This window comes from Solea senegalensis, linkage group LG3 (assembly GCF_019176455.1).
Source record: "Solea senegalensis isolate Sse05_10M linkage group LG3, IFAPA_SoseM_1, whole genome shotgun sequence".
Classification (NCBI taxonomy): domain Eukaryota; kingdom Metazoa; phylum Chordata; class Actinopteri; order Pleuronectiformes; family Soleidae; genus Solea; species Solea senegalensis.
This window is the reverse complement of record NC_058023.1, coordinates 13,320,400-13,338,756: the sequence shown is the minus strand read 5'-3', so window position 1 is coordinate 13,338,756 and position 18,357 is coordinate 13,320,400. Positions and strand designations below refer to the sequence as shown.

Sequence of the window (18,357 nt, the reverse complement as noted above, 5' to 3'; positions counted from 1 at the left end):
AAGCCACCGTATACTCGCAATGCTCCCACGGTCCGGTCTGATAGTATTGCTTGACATAGCCTGTTTTCAGATGAAGGACACTAGGCAGAACAATAACATCACCAACAACAAAAAAATGTCCAAAATTAAGATGTAATTATTGCACCAACTCTGTCAAGACATGGAATTTGGATAGTACCAACATGGGATTCTTTCCCACAATTTGTCTGTCATTACCACATTTTGTTTCTTGATGCTCGCCATCAAGTGTCACATTTTTATGAAGAAAATACACACCCAGGAACCTGAGTCTTTAAATCCTGACAGAGGGCTGTGCTCATCTGCCACTGAGTTATGCATTGTTGCGCTGCAAAGCTCTCTTTGTAAGTGTATTGCTGAGTAAAGAAGTGTCATTGACAGAAAACAAACAGAGTGTAGCTACAGCGAGAGCAGAATGGGGAACTCTCAGGGTTCAATCTTAACCTGTTTAGACAGTGAAGGTTGCATTCACTGGCACCTGACCAGAACCTTTCAGGGTACTAATGTTACACACACACACACACGCACACACAGTGCTTAAATGCATGCACACACAAGCTCACAATGGCTTGGTATGTAAAAGTGAACCAGCATTTCCTTATACATGTATGATGTTGATGCAGATGTAATATGCATGATTAAAAACAGATACACACATGGGTGCACACACATAAGCCACCCACCCACTCCCACTCTCTCTCTCACACACACACACACACACACACAACACTCATCCACACACACAGTGCTCATGAGCAAACTTGGCTGTCTTTGGTCCACCATTGTTCCCTGGCGCTGAGGCATTACCAGGCTAAGTGAGGGGCCCTGATGGATACCTACCAGACTCAGACCACCAATAAAGGTTTGAGAGGAGGAGACACAGAGTAAATAGAGGAATATTGAATAGGGGACAAGAAGATGGCAGAAGATTGCAGAATACAGAATGTAGAGGGAGAGGAAAAATAATCTATTGTCCAAATTATTGCAATGCACTGGTGTGTGTGTGTGTGTAATCTCTGCATGAGCTACGAAATAAGTTCAGTTTTTACAAAATAGAATAATAGATTTTGGCTGCAGCACGGCCGTTACCTGAATTTTCATCCACCAGAGAAACTGGCATTTGCACAATGTGGAAACTGCCTACACCTGACAGCCACTTTTAATCATATAACACTAATTTCACACCGTTTTACGCATGTTCGAGTCACAGCTGGTTTGCGATGGTGTGACTTGCCACCTACAAACTACTGTAATAGTCTTAATAATGTTATTAATAAAATTATCATCAACTCAATTTATACAGTGCCTTTCAAAACACGAAAGCAAACCAAAGCAATTAAATGCAGAAATCAGAACTAAATAAAAATGGATTTCAAAGGTAAAGTTCAGACACTCTGTTCTGTTTAAGTTGAGTTCTTCCATTTGCTTCGTTGTTTCATATGTTAAGAAAAAAAAGTTTGGAAAGGGTGGAAACAACGCAATTAGCAAATCACAAATCATTAAGTTTCATTCTTACATTATTGTAGTAGATGAGATGAGTAACACAGATAATATTTAGATGGTATCTCATGCCTAGACTATAGAAGCCCCAAAATATTGACCATTACCCCCAGAGGCTAATATGTCACCTGATGATATAGCACATGGGTTCTGATCATTTAAACTCAATTTAAATGCAGTATTTGAGAAATGTGTTACAGTTAAAAGTATGAGTCGTCAACAAGGCTAAGTCACACTATTACTTTAACTTTGGTTAGCTCAGTTGCTGTTTTAGACAAAATGTTACTTTTTGTTAAATACCTCAATGGTTTTATTTTGGAGGAAAATTCTAATTTTTCACTGTGACTGTGGTTTACACCTCAAACGCAGCTTCCGTGTCTATTCTCCAGAGAAACTTGTGTGAGGATGTTTCCGTAGGATGCTGGCGAAGGCGTCACTGATGCCCCAGGCGTCGTAAACAGTGAAACCAAGTCCAACGGCACAGCGACAGTCAACATCCCTCGGCAGAATTATAAAAAAAAAAACAGGAAAAAGAATCTTGAAAGCTCAACTAAAAGCAAAGTTGCTCGCTCAACTCCACTGAGACCACACACATGGCAAAGAACACACTTCACTACAGTTCACTCTGTTTTTATTTCGTCCCCCAGAGTTTGAACTCGACTGTCGACGACATTAAAGTGGAGAGGAAGTTACGCTGAAATAAGTATGTGTTTTTGCATTTGCATCACACTAACCTGAGCAACCTGACAGCCACCACTGGTGGCCATGTCAGCAGTGAAGTGGAGGCTACTGTGTGGCACTTGAAAGACAAGGGTGTGAAGTGACAGATGAGAAAGTAAACACACAAGGGTCAAACCCCTCCACACACTGGAGGACAGAGGAACCGGTTGCAGTGTCAGTGCTCTCAATTAAAAAACAACAACAATGCCACTGTCCTGAAATATGAGACACTGACATGCCTCAAAATAGTGACACCTGTGGATTTCTGTCACATCTGGGTCTAAGGTTCATGACAATCAGTGTGTTTACATGCATGTTAACACGCATGTTAACGTTAGTCCGACTATAATCGAGCTAGTTTTAGTCGGACTAACATTCCTGGATAATGCGATTCATAGTCCGATTACTCCTGCATGTGTACGCTTACTGGAGTTAGTCTTGCCCCCACTTGTGCCTGTTCTGCCACTGTGTATACACACAAACTCTCCCTCAGTACTGATAGTATTGCCTGACAGAACCTGTTTTCAGATGAAGGATGAATCATACAAATAACATTACATCCTGTCTGTGGTCTGCTGCTTGGCAAATGTCTTGCTTTTGCTCACTCCTCCATCTCTGTGTGGGAATTTTGCAAAATGTTGCTGTGACATGAACAGTTTATGTTTTTGCAACTTAAAATCCCCATGGTTTACAGAAATGTAAGATAGATAGGTAAATACTTACATTTTTGAACACTTAATATAAGTCGCTACACAAAACAACAGCAGCAAAGAGAGAAAAAGTGTATTTGTTTTTGTTTTTCATTACGTTTTAGGATGAATGGATGCACAAATCTAATTATAACACAAGAAATGAAAGAAAGAAATAATAGAAGGAAGATTTACTTTTTAATGACGAGCCTCTCTTCCGCTCAGCTTTTACCTTCTCACCTCTTCCTCCCCTCCCTCCCTCCATCCTCTGACAGTGGGAGACATAATCAGGTTTTGTGAGATTTGTGAGTAGATTAGCAGCCACCTTGCGTCAGATAAGGAGCTGCACCGATAAAGCCCTGTCCTGGGAGGCACATGGCTGTGATGAAACACCATATCTGACATGAACAGATCTGTTAAGAACACAATTAAGACACTGGCTGGCCATATCTACTCTAACTGCTCTTTTCCCTGATAATCCCCTGTGTTCCGTGTTAGGGTGAGGCTGAGAGAAAAAAAATGGCTTAAAACACGTCATCCATGTAAACCATGGAAGTGGAGGTTTACTAAAAAGCATGGATAACAGCACATGATAAGTTGCTTTCCTGTTAAATGGATAATGATCAAATGGTGGACTGGCACAAACTAGTTGAAAAATGACATTGTCTCAATCTCCAGAAACCGATACAAGCTGAAGACACTTTAAACAACTGTTAAGTGCCTGTTTAACCTGTAATCCTATGATCTATTGTCAAACAGAAGAGCAAGTGAATGAGTAAATACAACACCACAGCTTGTATCTATAATCTACTTTATAAAGGCTTCTCCAAAAGAGTTGTTTTTGTTCCCCTTTTTCTCTTCTCTGTTATTACAAAATTAGTCTAAATTTAAGCCTTTAAAAAGAGCTGCATATGCAGTGAAAACACAGCCACTCGCTGCAACTGGTACAAGTACCGTAATCTGTCTGTATTAAAAAGAAAGCCAGGTGAGAGCAGCATAATGTGCCTGGATAAACTTGCCAGCCACAAATCTAAACCTCAAATTCCACTTCACAGTGGATGAAATCATAATAATAATAAAAAAAAGCTGCATTTGCGTCGACATAGCATCTGCATCACAGGCATTTATTTATGTTTTTTTTTTTATACCATATATGCTCTCTTGTGTTGATGGATGCTTTTGCAGATTATTGTCATGTCCTGCACAGCTGGAGTGAGTCTGTGCCCAACCCCTATCTATCAAGGCCCATCAATTCTGGCACATCTTTCTGCAAATAGCAGCTTGCTTCTCATATTCACTAGAGTCATTATCAGGATGCTTTAGCCACTTGACGGCATTGTTTTTGCACAATATGATTTTTCATAGGAGCATGAGTGCAGGTGTGCGTGCTCTTTTCCTCACGTTGCAAAGGAAGGGCTGATGGCATTCTGCTGATAAGAGCCACCACTTAAGGGCTGATGGAGCAGACATATGCCCTGCAGTCGCCTATAAGGTTGAAGTTTTAAGAACTATAATCATCTTTTATCAGCAAAGTGAAACACCTAGCAGTCTGAATTCTAACACTAATAACTAATAACAGCTATATCTGCATCAAATCACAGTGTATTGTACCCTTGGCGTCATTTTCTGACTTGTGCGGCAGCAGATTTTCTTCAGAGTCGCCCTTCAGAGGATCATTATCTCAGTAAAACGCCACAAGGGGGTCGAGTGCTTCCACACACAACCTCTTTAACCCACATCCATTATTCAGAGAGAGTCTGGTGGAAACAGAGCTGAGGGGAGACCAAGGGAAGCCACTGATTTCTCGCTCTCACATTGGAAGGTGATCAGGGGATGTCTGCTAGCTAAGGATACTTCCATTATTGATATTTTATTTAATAATGAGGGATCTGTGAGCACTTGAGGCTCAGAAATGTGCAATACACACTCACTCATGGACAAAAATTGAACTTATTCTTGTAGTTTTGTCAAATGTGTGGTATTTATTGCGGGGCTTGATTGAACAAATGCAGTTTTTGTATTATCATCCAAGTATGGTTGATGAGACACAAATGCTTGGCCGACAGTGGTTCAGTTGCGTTTCCCTGGGTGATTGCCGCTGTGTTTGTCCCATTATGCTCAAGTTATTCTCTGTGTAATAACGGTGAGGCAATCTGCCGCTTGTAACTGGATCCTGTTTGAATGCAGAGAAGTGAATGAAACATGTGACAAGGTGTGATTAGTTATCCGCCAATCTCACTGGGTGTTTGTTGACAGATGGGTCTTTTGTCAAGGTAATTTGCTCAACAGAATAACCAGGTAGATAATTACCTGTTGCTTTTGTGGCTGTTGTTGAGGGCCATTGTTTTGTTAAAAACATCCTAATAGTGAATATTCATTGTTCATTGCAGGGCAACCAAAGGGGGGTAATTGTATGTAGCTGACCTGAGGCAACATGATTTTCCTTTTCTTGACCTCCTTTCTTTGTTAATTCAACAAAATCTACAATTTTGCATCCACCATGTAGCAACTGTAAGAGTGGAATTCAATACAGTGTAGTGTGGTGTGGTGTACTGCAGCCAATATACTAATTACTGTAAATATAAAGACTGCGCATGATGAATTTGAAAATATTTACTTGTTTTTTTAAATGAACATGGTTAAAGTCCCCTCCTTTTATTTGCAAAAACAAATAGCTTGACTGAAACGTCTGTCAAAAACAGTATTAATACACATTGTGTAATGTTTACTGTGTAAACCTGTATATCATATAGACTACACCACTGATTTAATATTAAATGAAGTCTGCTCTTTATCCAGGAGGACTATAGACTATAGCTTTCTCCCATAGTAAACAAAAGTTCACCTGCTGCCCTAAAATATTTCAGTATACTTCTCTACCACTGTATACACACACACATGCTCCCTCAGTCAGGTCTGATAGTATTGTTTAACAGAACTCCACACAACAAAACTCACCAAAAGTCACACAGTGGATCTTTAAAGTTAATACATGATTTCACAAAATGGGACTATCATATTTAACAGTGCAGGTTCAGTTGCATCAGATTAGACCACAGTTCATCCGGGATGCAAATAAACAGGGGAGGCTGGAGCGGAAAGGGGTGTGACGAGGGTGTTGTATTTCATGTAAAACCACCTGGAGAGGAGACACTTAAGGCGCTGGTTCACGCTACCAGTGGCAGTTCAGACTCCGCTCACCCACAGAAGGTGAATGTCTACACTTGAATTACTTTATTGGACCATACGAAGACTTTGCACTCAGTCCCTCTCGGGAGATGGACAGCAGAATTAGACCCCTTGGCCTCGCCGCGCACTCCGCCAACCCCCTCGGTGGTTTGCAGGTGCCTCCTTCCCTCCTGCGCCCTCCACCTCTCTTCCTCCGGGCTTGTAATCCCCCGTTGGAGAGGGGATACCCGCGCACCCCGAAGTGCGCCAGATGCAGGAACCACGGTGTGGTGTCCGCGCTGAAAGGCCACAAGCGCTTTTGTCGCTGGAGAGACTGCGTGTGCGCAAAGTGCACGCTCATAGCGGAGCGACAGCGCGTGATGGCGGCGCAGGTGGCACTGAGGAGGCAACAGGCTCAGGAGGAGAGCGAGGCCCGGGAGCTGCGGATGCTGTACTCCGGTTCGGGCATCGGAGGAGAGGCAGGAATCCCTCAGGGATCACCTGTGGGCCCAGGCGGGCCTGCGACCACCAGCGGCACTCCAGCAGCTCCAAGTTTTGACGTTTTTGGAGCGGAAAACCCCAAAGATGGTAAATTGAAATAGAAAATTGAGAGATTACGTATTTTTGTAAAATAAATCATTATATCAATTAATATTACCAGTTGTGCTATGTTTTAATTTGAGGATACCTGTTGTTATTTGATTGCTATTTCAACTAAAATGCTTTTTTGTCATCCGTATTGCTAGATGACAAATTGACTAAATACAACATTTACAACGGGCTCATGGGTCGACCCCTCTTTGCACCCCACGGCACGCGGCTGCCGTCTCCAAATGGCAACAAGGAGTCGTCTCCAAACAAGGACAACACGAGTTCATTCATTCATGACAGTGCAAGTTCCTCCCCGGTGTTCGACCAGCGCTCCGACCACACAGAGAGCCCGCACAGGTCGCTCTCCTCCGACCCGGAGTCAGGGAGTGAGATGGACAAACCCAGCCATGACTACCCGAGTCTGGAGCGCGACCCCACCGACATCATGGCCAAGATTTTCCCCCATCAGAAACGGGACACACTAGAGTCTATGGTGAGAACGTGCAAAGGGGACATTGTCAAATCCATTGAACTGGTGTTGAGCTCCAAAGAGAACAAATTCGATTCGGAAAGCTCCAATCATCAAAGCGCGCTCAGGCCTTCTGTCGGGTTGCCCGGTGCGCTCGGTACGCTCGGTGCATTGGGGAGCAAATCAGCCTTCTCCCCGCTCCACATGCCACCTACAGCCGCAGGGGGTGAGAGTCTGTACGGGCTCAGTCCTCGCCTAGGTGTCAGTCCTTTGCGGTTGGCATATTCCTCCTCAAACGGCAGTTTGGCAGGTTTTATGTCACCATACATGACATCCGGACTGATGCCAGTGTTTCCACTGCGTCCACCCTTGGACTCATATTCTTTCCCAGGCATGATACGTGACCTGTCTTACCTCCAGAGCAAAGAGTCACTCTGCAACACAGCAGCAGGCCTGTACACAAGGCTGAGCAGTGAGAAATGACAAAATGAAAAATCAACACGTGAAAAAAAAGTTATTTTCTATATTGTCTTTGTAGATTTATCTTTTTACATTGCATCCCCATGGTTTTCTGTACTGTACATATTGTACATATTGTTTATTGATAATAAAAGATGAAAGAAAGTCATAATTGTTTTCATTTGTGCTCATTATCTTGTGTATATTCTCTATGTCTCACATGCATGAGAATTAAAACATATAGCTATGTCTACACTTATTTAGCAGCATCACTAGTAAAATATATGTGCACAGCCAAAGTTGGGGTATAAAAGGGGCACTTGGCAACTTTTGGGGTCATGTATCCACAATTCTCATCATTATGTTATCTATAGTATGTTACACATAGTAATATAGTACTTTATAGATAGATAGATTTAAATGCAATGTTACAATGTAGATAATTAATATCATTTTACAATATAGTATTAAAGACCTTTGGTAAAAGAAAGGACACTGAGAGATGACATCAAACTAAATAGATATATGAATGTGTGGCACATTTAAATTGTTAAGTTCACACTAATTATTTCATCTGTATATTGTGCCATGTTGTGATGACATTGTCTATTCTGTTATTTCAAAGAGACAGTTGCACTTTGATTTCTAACCAGAACCATCTTTCCAACACCGGTTAAATGTCATAATAAACAGTGTGATTCTATGTGTTTTTTGCCCTGGAAGCCTTACTCACTTGTGATTGGTCGTCGGAAATAATAGAATCGACCAACTACACGCCCGGAATACGTCACGTGACCGCCTATTTCAGGAAGTCATGGATGTATCCCGTTTAAATGTCCGTCGCATGTCATGAAATTTAAACAGGTTTGAGCGGGTTTTTGTTAACGAGGCAAGCGGGGGAAAGTTGACAATTCTGCCAACTGACATGCGTTTCCACATTGTTATCGCAGCTGTGTTTTGTTGTGGTTTCGCAGACTCGCGGAAAATAAGAGGGATATCCTCGTCGTGTAAGTTCACCGTCCTCTATTACCTAGCTTAATGCTAACCCTGGCAAATATCCTGAACGACTCCGCACCATGCAGCGTGTCGTTACTGAAACAAACGCTCATTTTACAGTGACACGCAGCGTGCACGTTATGGTGACACCAAATAACACCCGGCTGATTATTTTTAGTGAATGAAACTGAATCGACATCACCGTTGACCTTTTATGCATGTTAGCGATGCAAAAGTCTGTTCTCCACTCAATTGGTTAGTTTCTGGCTGTGGTGTAATATCAACATAATGCATCAGTCAGTGATGTTCTTATTCTGTAACAGACAAACGCTTCTACAGAGAGAGGAAATCCTTCCTGTGTATCGATGGCTCCAAAATCATCCCGTTTGAGCAGGTGAACGATGACTACTGCGACTGTGATGATGGCTCTGATGAACCAGGTAAAACTTCTTTCACCTATTATGAATTAGATTCGATTACATTCCATAAACGTAATTTGTCTCCAGTGGGGGAATTTAAGGGGCTATGGAGCAGTCATAGCAGTGGAACATGCACTGTTAACAGAAGAAGAATGAGGGTAAATGAATAAGTAGACCTTGAGCAGAGTAACAATAAGAAAGTTGTGTAAACAGAGATATAAAAATGAGCAGTATTACAATTAATATGTTTATTTATAATACGGTATAAGTGCAGATAAAATAAATAAAGATAGGTTACTGTTATAAAGCGCTCTCACTGTCAGCTGCTGCACACAAATAAAGATAGGTTACTGTTATAAAGCGCTCTCACTGTCAGCTGCTGCACACAGTTTAACAGCAGTTGGCATCCACAATATTGCCTTGTGGTTTTCATTAGCCTATACATTTCCTTTTCACTTAAACGTAACCTTATGTATGTTCTTTTTTTAAGCAGCGTTTAAATTATTTTCTTTTTCGAGTCTTGATATAGTAAACATGCATGATTGCTTATACTTTTGTTAATTGTGCTTATCACATGCACTGCAGCAAAACATGTACTAAGGAGATCATTACGTGTCATTGTCTGTTTTACAATCTTACAGTGACCTTTTTTTATTATAATATTTGATGGTTTGCCAGAGATTAGAGGTCCAACCTTAGCAGCAGCTGTTATGGTATCAATGCCAAGGGGTTTGACATGACAGTACAGGTTAATACTCTGCTGTTGTCTTGTGTATGAATTATGAATAGTTTGTATTGGTGTCTGGATGTTGTTACACTAAACAATGCTAACCTGGACTCCTGACCCCATGTAGGAACATCAGCCTGTCCTCGTGGCCGATTCTACTGCACCAATCTGGGTTTTCGACCACACTACATACCGTCATCTCGAGTCAATGATGGCATCTGTGGTAAGTGCTTCAGAGATTTTATCATGGCAGATAGAGAAAGTACATTCCCAAGAGGTGATTATATAAACCTTTTCAAGTAAGGCAATGGATTAATACTGTTTTCTGCTGCTGCGCTATTCAAGGACAAAAGATGCTGTAGAGTGCTGTATTGATAAACAGATTATACTTGGAGAATTTGAATTCTCTTATTTGTTCAAAATAACTGGTGGATAGTTACATGGTAGATTGTACTGAAGTTTCTATTGTTGTCCAGTGGGAATGTGTTAAATGGGAATTGTCTGTATACATGCAGGCTTTTATCACCTTCTACTTTGATCAGCATTAGTTGAACTCAAGAATTGCATTAAGCATGAAGAGACGGAGGAAAATATAACAAAAGTAACTGTCACGCTATGGTCAGTGGCATCGATGGCAGAACTGTTTTATGTCCAACATGTTCGTAAGAAAGGAGTAGGTCACTGTCTTTGAGTGGGTTTGTCTTCATTTAAAAACATACTAATAATATGAGATGGGACTTGTGGACGCTGTACTGTTTTCCTCCCTCTGCAGTTCTTGAAAAACACCCTGTTCTAATCTGCAAGGCTTTTCATCATTCTTTCCTGTAAAATCGACCACATATCTGTGCTTAATCAGGTAGTTTTTCAGCCCCTCTTCTCCTCCACTTTAGTTCTGCAGTGGCTCTCCACTTTGGATAAAATCAATACATTCCATTGTCGACATTGCCGCCCTGTCACCAGTGTTCTCAGCAACATTAGACAGCATGAACAACCATGTAGTGTAAAAAGACATATATAAGAACAGTGAGGGAATATTTCACAAAGCTGCTGCTTTCTTTCCTTCGCCTTTTATTTTACTCCCACTTGTCTCCTTACACCTTCCCTGCCCTGTACAGAGTCACTTAGTAGCCAACGTGATGTTGCTTTTCTTCATCAACTGGTTGTTGAGAGGGTTTCATAGGCGTCCTTTTCGGGGTGGTAATGCTCTTGTTTCTATGGTCACCAATGGGGTTCTGGGTAATTGAGGAGCTTCACACTGTGTCCACTCTCTTGGGTTAAAACATTTGAGAAAAAGACAGATCTGAGCACTAACAAAATGCCATGCAGCTGATCTTAAAACTGACTGATCTCAAGAGACTCTCAACTAGCGAGAGAGATATCAGGCAGACACTAAGATAAAATCTCTGCTTTTTATGGATGAAAACTGACTGGATAGAACATCATTATCTGCACTGAAGAGAATACAGTTTTATTAATTTATGGTAATTTACATCAGTCTGGAACATATTCCAGTTGTTGGTTAGTATTGGGAGGAAACAGACACAGTGTGACGTTATTTGTGGGCTGCAAACCTCATCTAACAACAGCCTTTGTCAAATAATAAATAAGTAAGTAAATAAATAAATAAACAACAGACCTGACTAAGGGAGCGTTTGTGTTTATACAGTACATGGGTGTGTGGGAGCAAGAAGTGTTCATAGTGTCAACAGTTTTATAATTCATTCCTGAAACTTTTGTGGGAGCTTGTTTGTGTTGTTCTTTGTGTGTATGTCTTACTCCAACCGGTTTCCAGCTACTGGAAATGGGGAATGGCTTGTGTGATTCTGCTTTTTTACATATTTGTTTTATACATATTAACAAACACAGTGCTGGTTAATATCTGATCAAATGTCAGAGGATTTTGTTGCCTTTTTCTGTTCCCTTTTTCTCTGTTAAATGCTGTACAGTTTCACACATTTAAAATGTATTGCTTTGTCCAGAAAAGAACTGCAGCAACACTTCACAATTTTTTGTATGTAAATTTGCTTCTGAAATACCTAAAATAGTTCTCAATGTGTTTTTGTTATTAATTCATGTTCTTGGCATGTCAACATGTTTTTGGTTGTTTGCACTGCTATTTTTAGTAGGACCCTGCATTGACTTCTGTTAATTTGGACAGCCTAAACAAAGCATAATCTGTAACCTTAACCATGGCCGGGTATAATGCCTAAAGCCCACCTTAACCTAACCACTCTTCAAATATTAGCCTTAAACTTAACCAGTTCCTCAGAAATTAGGTTCTGCCTCATTAGGACCTGGTTTTGGTCTTCATGAGGACTACTGATCCTGACAGGGTCAATGTTTATGCCAGAAAAGGTCCTAAAGAAGTAACAAATACAAGTGTACACACACACACACACACACACACACACACACACACAGTAAAAACAATACCAGCCTCTCTGTAGCAGCTGGTAATAAAGACACATTGCTAACCTCTGCTTGTTGACAAGTTGAATTCTCCTGTGTTCCCTCGACTGTGTATTAGATTTTTTTTATGTGTTTTTTTTTTCTCTTACAGATTGCTGCGATGCCTCAGATGAATACAACAGCCATGCTCACTGCCAGAACACTTGCTGGTCAGTAGATAACTGAGATTTTGTATTTACAAGATAACATTTTTACATAACATTTTTTGACTCATTAGATGGTCTCATCTACACAGCTGTAGAAGAGAAATATTCAATTAGTCCATTCAGTTTTTCGAAATGTTTGGAACTGTGCAATTTGATTAAAACAACAAAACAAAATGTTTTCTTTAGTTTTTCTTTAATGTAAGGCGATTTATTTTACATCAGTGTGACTGACTTCTCACTTGCTGCACCCATGTTTCATTCACTGTGCCACCAGGGGGCATAGTGTCACTATGATTTAAAAACTTGAAGTTGTTGACTCTGACTCTTGTGATCTACTGTAAATGGATCACGATATTGATCGTCCATGGGAAATACTTTTCCTTGTTGTACATTTAGTCACCATGTTCAGATGATCCATGGCTGATTTTAATGCAGAAACTTTAGTTTTTGGAGTTAAAGTGAATAAAAACATGTATAAGAACTCAGACTCCTGCCAGGTCATACTCATTTTCTAAAGCTATGATGCTGAAATGTAGCCTGGTCTGTAAATGTAACTTCTTTTCTTTGCTGTCCTCAATAATTTAATTCACTGCCATTCGCCTCAAAGCTGTCTATAAGCAGACTATATCTCATTATGTTTTCACAAGGTGCACACGCTTATTGTGTTTGCTAGACTTCAAAAACAATTTAGTTCAGCCACACAGCATCAGCCTCCATCTTATTTACTTTTCTATTTTCCCATTTGGATTCCTGCTGTACTGTGAGTCCTTAAAAATTGGATTGCGCCATCTCAATGACTGAAGCAGGGGTGGCCGATGTTTTCTCAGTAATGATGTCTGTGCGTCCTCTCTCTTACTCCCCTCCAGGAATCTGGGACAGAGAGAGAGAGCGTATGTGGAGGGCCAGATGAGGACCTTGGACGAGGGTTTGCAACTCAAGCAGCAACTGATTGAGGAAGGAGTGCTGCTCTGGAGGGAGAAGCAGGTACAATGCTACTAGCTATTAGCATGTGGCAGTAGCACAGGAAATTCATCAGGGTTGCCCTTTCAGAAGCTTTATCATATTCCTACTTTAAGAACTTAAGTTTTACCAATTTATATTAATTAATTAAAGTTTGACCTTTACAAAAATTGATTCAAGGATTTGTATCCTATGATGTAAAAAATAAAGCACCATATACATATTTTAAACTTTTGATCTGGTGAAAAGGGTAACTGTAAATTGATTGGAAACTTGAGTTTTATTACTAATTTCACTGTATCAGCTTTTTTCCACAATGGAGAAATAACTATTTGTTCGAAACCTAGTTCAAACGAGTAAATCAGTAATACATTGCTGAAAACTCAGCCAAGATCTGCCTTGAATCATCAGTCCTTTCCTGTGGTATAGTGTGTAAAACCTTTTAGATGGATGTGATCCTCTGTTTTTTGTATGGTTTGAATAATGGAGCGCCTAGAGCCATGTTAGGTTGTCTGTGAGACCGTGGTGGTGTTTTGTGCTTTTGGAACACGTTAACCCTGATTTATGCTAAAAAACTTTTCCACAAAAGTCACATTTTCAGAGGCCTAACCTACAATTTGTGTGTATAAAAGTCAGAAAGTCACTTACATATGTGTGGACTGAGCTTAAGTATGAGCTTGTTTGAGGATTGTATACATACCATTCTTCTGGAGTCTAATGTTTGATTTTACATGTCACTACTTTGTCTTGGGTTGTTTACATCTGTTGCATGTGTTTTGAGTGTGGTCAGCAACCTAATAATGGAAGGCTGCCCTAATGCTTTCATAAAAAGGCCCCAATTTGCAGTGGTTTTGTGGTGATATTGTTTCCTTTATTCTCTATATTCAATTTACTTTTCACCCTGGTGTTATGCGCTGCCAGTCAATATGGGGCTTGCTAGCTGACACACAGCTAACACACTTGATTGATGGGGACGTTGAGGTTAATTTGCTTTTAGATGTGTTGTGCTCTGAGTATTCCTGGTCTAAATGAGCAGCTTGTGCTCTATGATATTGTTGTGACCAAACATGTTTATGGCACCTGCTGCTACAGGCATCTGTTGTGCAATTTTCTGCACCAACCTTAGCCTGCTGTGCAATCAGTCCTGTCAACATGATCAGATTAGCATTTTCTAGGTATGTCAACTGTCAAAAAGCACTTTTCCAGCCATTATTGCTGGGTTGTAATCAATTTATGCCATTTTAGCATAGCAAATGTATCTGTACATTATGATGATTAGTAAAAAATGTATTACACCTGCTGTCCAAACAATCCTAGTTTGGACTTTCATCTGTTAATCCATCAACATCATCATATTCTCCGCTCACCATCAGCTTTGCATTAGATTGTATATTGAGAATTTCAAGTATGATGCTTTATTTGCACCCACTTGGAAGCAGTAAATGGCTGTGGTAAGTCAGCACAAATGAACAAGAACCTGGCCAATCAAGCCCATTTTAAATCAATGTTTTCTTTATAGACCTTCAAGACAAGTAGAACAAGTACTTCAGCTTTTTCTCTGCTCTCTATTACGTTCAACAAGCACTAGGCAAAATTAGAAACTGGAGCCCTGGAGTTCGGTGCAAATTAAATTGGTAAATTTGGCAGCCGAGGGTCTCTTTAGATGTTTGTAAGTTATATTTACTGGTTCACTGGTCTCATTACTTAATGCATTATTGTGCTTTAGGAAATAGATGGATGGTCAGCGCTGGCTCACAAACAGCAATTTCCTTTTCTTTTGGTAGAACATAAGTAATTGAAATTTTAAAACCAGTATATCTGTCATTTTAAAAAAGTATTTTAGTTGGGATTTGAAAGGGCTCATCAGCAGCCAGTTCAGTCAGAGTCCTTGTGTTTATATGTACAGAAATGAGTTTAAAGCACTTTACAGAACCATTTGTGTCAGTCATGTATTTTCATATAATCCAGGTAAATGGACAACTTCTTCGACTGAAGGCCACTTTTTTGTCACAAACACACCCACACTTGTGTCTGATTTGCCAATAGATGGTCTGTGAGTGTGTAGTCTGCACTCCCCCCCCCATGTTCTTTTCTTTGGCGGCTGATTGGCAGATCGAGGCTGAAGTGTCACCCAGCCCTCAGAGCCCCGCTGCACATTGTGGTCCTCTTCTCCTACTGTGTCTCTGTTGATATGGCAGGGTTACCTCAGGAGCCTCATCTTGAAAAACCTTACACAATGACACAAAAGTGAACTCTTCTTACTGTTCAATGGTTAAAACAGAATCTGCTGTTGGCACACTAGAAAATATTTTAATCAAATTGGAAGCCTTCGCACAATGAAAGCTGAGTGTAGCATGTGAGCACTGTGTGAAATACAAATGCTGCTATTAATTGAGACACAATTGGTGCTCAATAAAATCCTATTTGCGAAGGTTTGTGATTATCTTACTTTTGATTGGCCCTATGTAGTGTACATTTTAAAGCAGGAAATGGTTTGCTGCTTTTGCCATTTCTCTGTCTCCCTTTTTAAAATGTTTTTAGCTGCTTAATAAAGCTTTTTCAAGTTTCATTTCGTCAGTACGTCAGACAGAATGTAAATGAACATGTAGGGCTGGTTATTCTAAACCACTCATTCTTAAAGACTGTTTTTTTGGACATAGACTTCAGATTAAAAGGATAAGTAGTCTTCCAGTAGTTGAGGTCACCAATGAGGAAGTAGGAATGTGTTGAATATCCACTAGGGGGCGATAATGCTAGTTGCAAAAAGAAATTTGAAAGAAAGTCTAATGGGAAAATGAGCATACGTCCTGCATCTAACTTAATTGAGTTAATGGCCTACATTGCTGGTTTCAGGTCTTTAGTGTCAATTTTGTGAATTAAGTTCCCATTTATTGGAAAATAAAGAAAGTGATTGGACACATGATTGGACACCAGTGGGGCTGACAACTGGTATCATCCAAAAGAAGCCTGGTTGCAGGTGCCTCTCTGAGGTTCTGTTTGCAAAACATCTTCATGGCACTATATCGCAATTCTGGAGGCTTGTTTGGCTGCAGAAATTTCTGTTGGGGTTGCCAAGTAAATTTGAGGAATAGATTTACTGGTATATGTTTTAAGAAATGCATTCAAGGTGTGATTTATTTGTCAAAAGTATACCTCTCAAAAATCACTCCAGAATATATCTGTTATAATTATATGTATTACATTATGTAATGTATGTCATTTAGAAGACGTTTTTATCCAAAGCGACTTACAATGGAATTGAGTACAATCAGCCAGGGGTGGAGTCGAACTTGCGACCATGATGTCTTTCGCACACAGGGTACCGGTCTTAACCACTGAGCCACTCCACCCCCTGTGATTGTATCTATATATATATGTATATGTATAAGTGTATATGTATGTATATGTGTATATGTATATATATATGTATATGTATATATATATATATATATGTGTATATATGTATGTATGTATGTATATGTGTGTATATTTAGTTAGCAATAATATTATATTGATAATTGGGTCGCAGTGGGTTGTCATCTAAAATGAGAAGCAAAAGGAAAATATGTGAACAGACAAAAATTAGAACACATCCATCCCATTTTGAATACTGCTTATTTTTCTCATACTTCAATATATTCTAAACTCCTTATTTATATCTATAAATCTATAAATAACATATCTTATGTGTGCATTAAATCCCCGCATTGTATGGTGTTTTTCAACAATGTTCTACATATTACAGTTGTAATGCACAAGCAAATATGTTATCGCGCACTCAAAATGGAGCCTATAAATCACTGCAGCAAACTGGAGGTGGCTAAGTAGGCAGCGTGGCCTAGAAACGAAGTCATCCCTATTTGAACCAGGCAGAATCCATCACTGCATTATGAGAGTCTCCGAGGAGTGATTGGACTGCACAAACAAGGAGCTGTGGCTCTTTTGTATTAATTGGTCCATTACACAGAGCGATGATAGGTTATGCATGGTTGTCAAAAGCTGTCATTTCTTTGTTGTGATGGCAACAATTCCTGGCTCATGTGATTTTTAAGTAGACCATTTTGAAGACCCAAGTGCTGTCGTACAAGTTATTGTGAATACATGGGTGTGGTATGAAGAAAGAAGAGCAGACGAGACCTTTAGTTTTACATGTCAGCGATTGTGTTAGTTCTTGGGTATATTTAGCTTCTGTGTAATCCAACAACTGGAACGTTATAGATTCACATCTTGTGTCATTTTGGCTAAATCAATTCAGACGCCATGCATAATCAGTTAATTGATTTTGCCATTATTTCCTATGACAGGCAAATTCTTTAAACTTGTGTAAAAATATTTTTACTAATATGCAGTTACAGCTAAATATGAGGCCAGATTGTTAAGAATGAAGCTTTCTTTCAGTGAACGCGAGCAAAAAATATGTTCTGCTGAAAACTGTACTGGCGATATATATTGTGTCATAAATGTAATGTTTTTTTGTTACAAATGATGATACTGATGGCAAACTAAAAGATGCCGTCTCTAGAGGGGGCACAGTTTCAAAACTAGAGTTTATCCTCCAATTCTGTAGCTACCACTGAAAATAATAAGTCACAGTGGGAAAAGGATGTGGTTATGTCTTTCTACAGTATAGTGGGACTCGGTGACATCCATTCAGTCTTTATCTCCATGGGTAAAAAGTGATGCAGATGACGATGACTTGGTTTAAAACATTCAAAACTCCATGGAAATTGAAGAACATTTGTGTATGTGTGGAGAGAGGTGCTCACTATGAAATCTTCAAAGTCCCACTGTCCTGCTGGATACAATTATATTAAGTAAAAAATTTCTTTTGGTTGGACATGTATTTATTTTTTATTTGTGTGTTTAATAGAAAATATAGACCTACGTGCCAGTAATTAGACAATAGTCTGCAAGCCATTTGAGTCTTAACAGTTAGAATAGATGGAATTAAAACTTCTTTATCTTTCCTGAAATTTGGACAGTAATTATGAGCCATATATTCCTGAGGACCCCTCAACTAACCGAT

At 39.8% G+C, this 18,357-nt stretch overlaps 2 protein-coding genes across 2 annotated transcripts in view; both read left to right on the top strand.

Moving 5' to 3' along the window:
• Positions 1-6,085: 6,085 nt before the first annotated feature.
• LOC122766862 (doublesex- and mab-3-related transcription factor A1-like) lies at positions 6,086-7,776 on the top strand. Its single transcript, XM_044022067.1, has 2 exons — positions 6,086-6,683; positions 6,842-7,776. Exons 1-2 carry the CDS (start codon positions 6,206-6,208, stop codon positions 7,636-7,638), a joined length of 1,275 nt encoding a protein of 424 aa, XP_043878002.1. The 5' UTR covers positions 6,086-6,205; the 3' UTR covers positions 7,639-7,776.
• A 649-nt stretch (positions 7,777-8,425) lies between these two features.
• The window catches only part of LOC122766985 (glucosidase 2 subunit beta-like), a 124,022-nt gene continuing 114,090 nt past the window's right edge, over positions 8,426-18,357 (top strand). Inside the window, exons 1-5 of the mRNA XM_044022277.1 lie at positions 8,426-8,621; positions 8,934-9,050; positions 9,884-9,979; positions 12,317-12,374; positions 13,238-13,355. Of these exons, the coding sequence (XP_043878212.1) occupies positions 8,540-8,621; positions 8,934-9,050; positions 9,884-9,979; positions 12,317-12,374; positions 13,238-13,355 (471 nt within the window). The 5' untranslated portion in view covers positions 8,426-8,539. The remainder of the gene's footprint in view (positions 8,622-8,933; positions 9,051-9,883; positions 9,980-12,316; positions 12,375-13,237; positions 13,356-18,357) is intronic.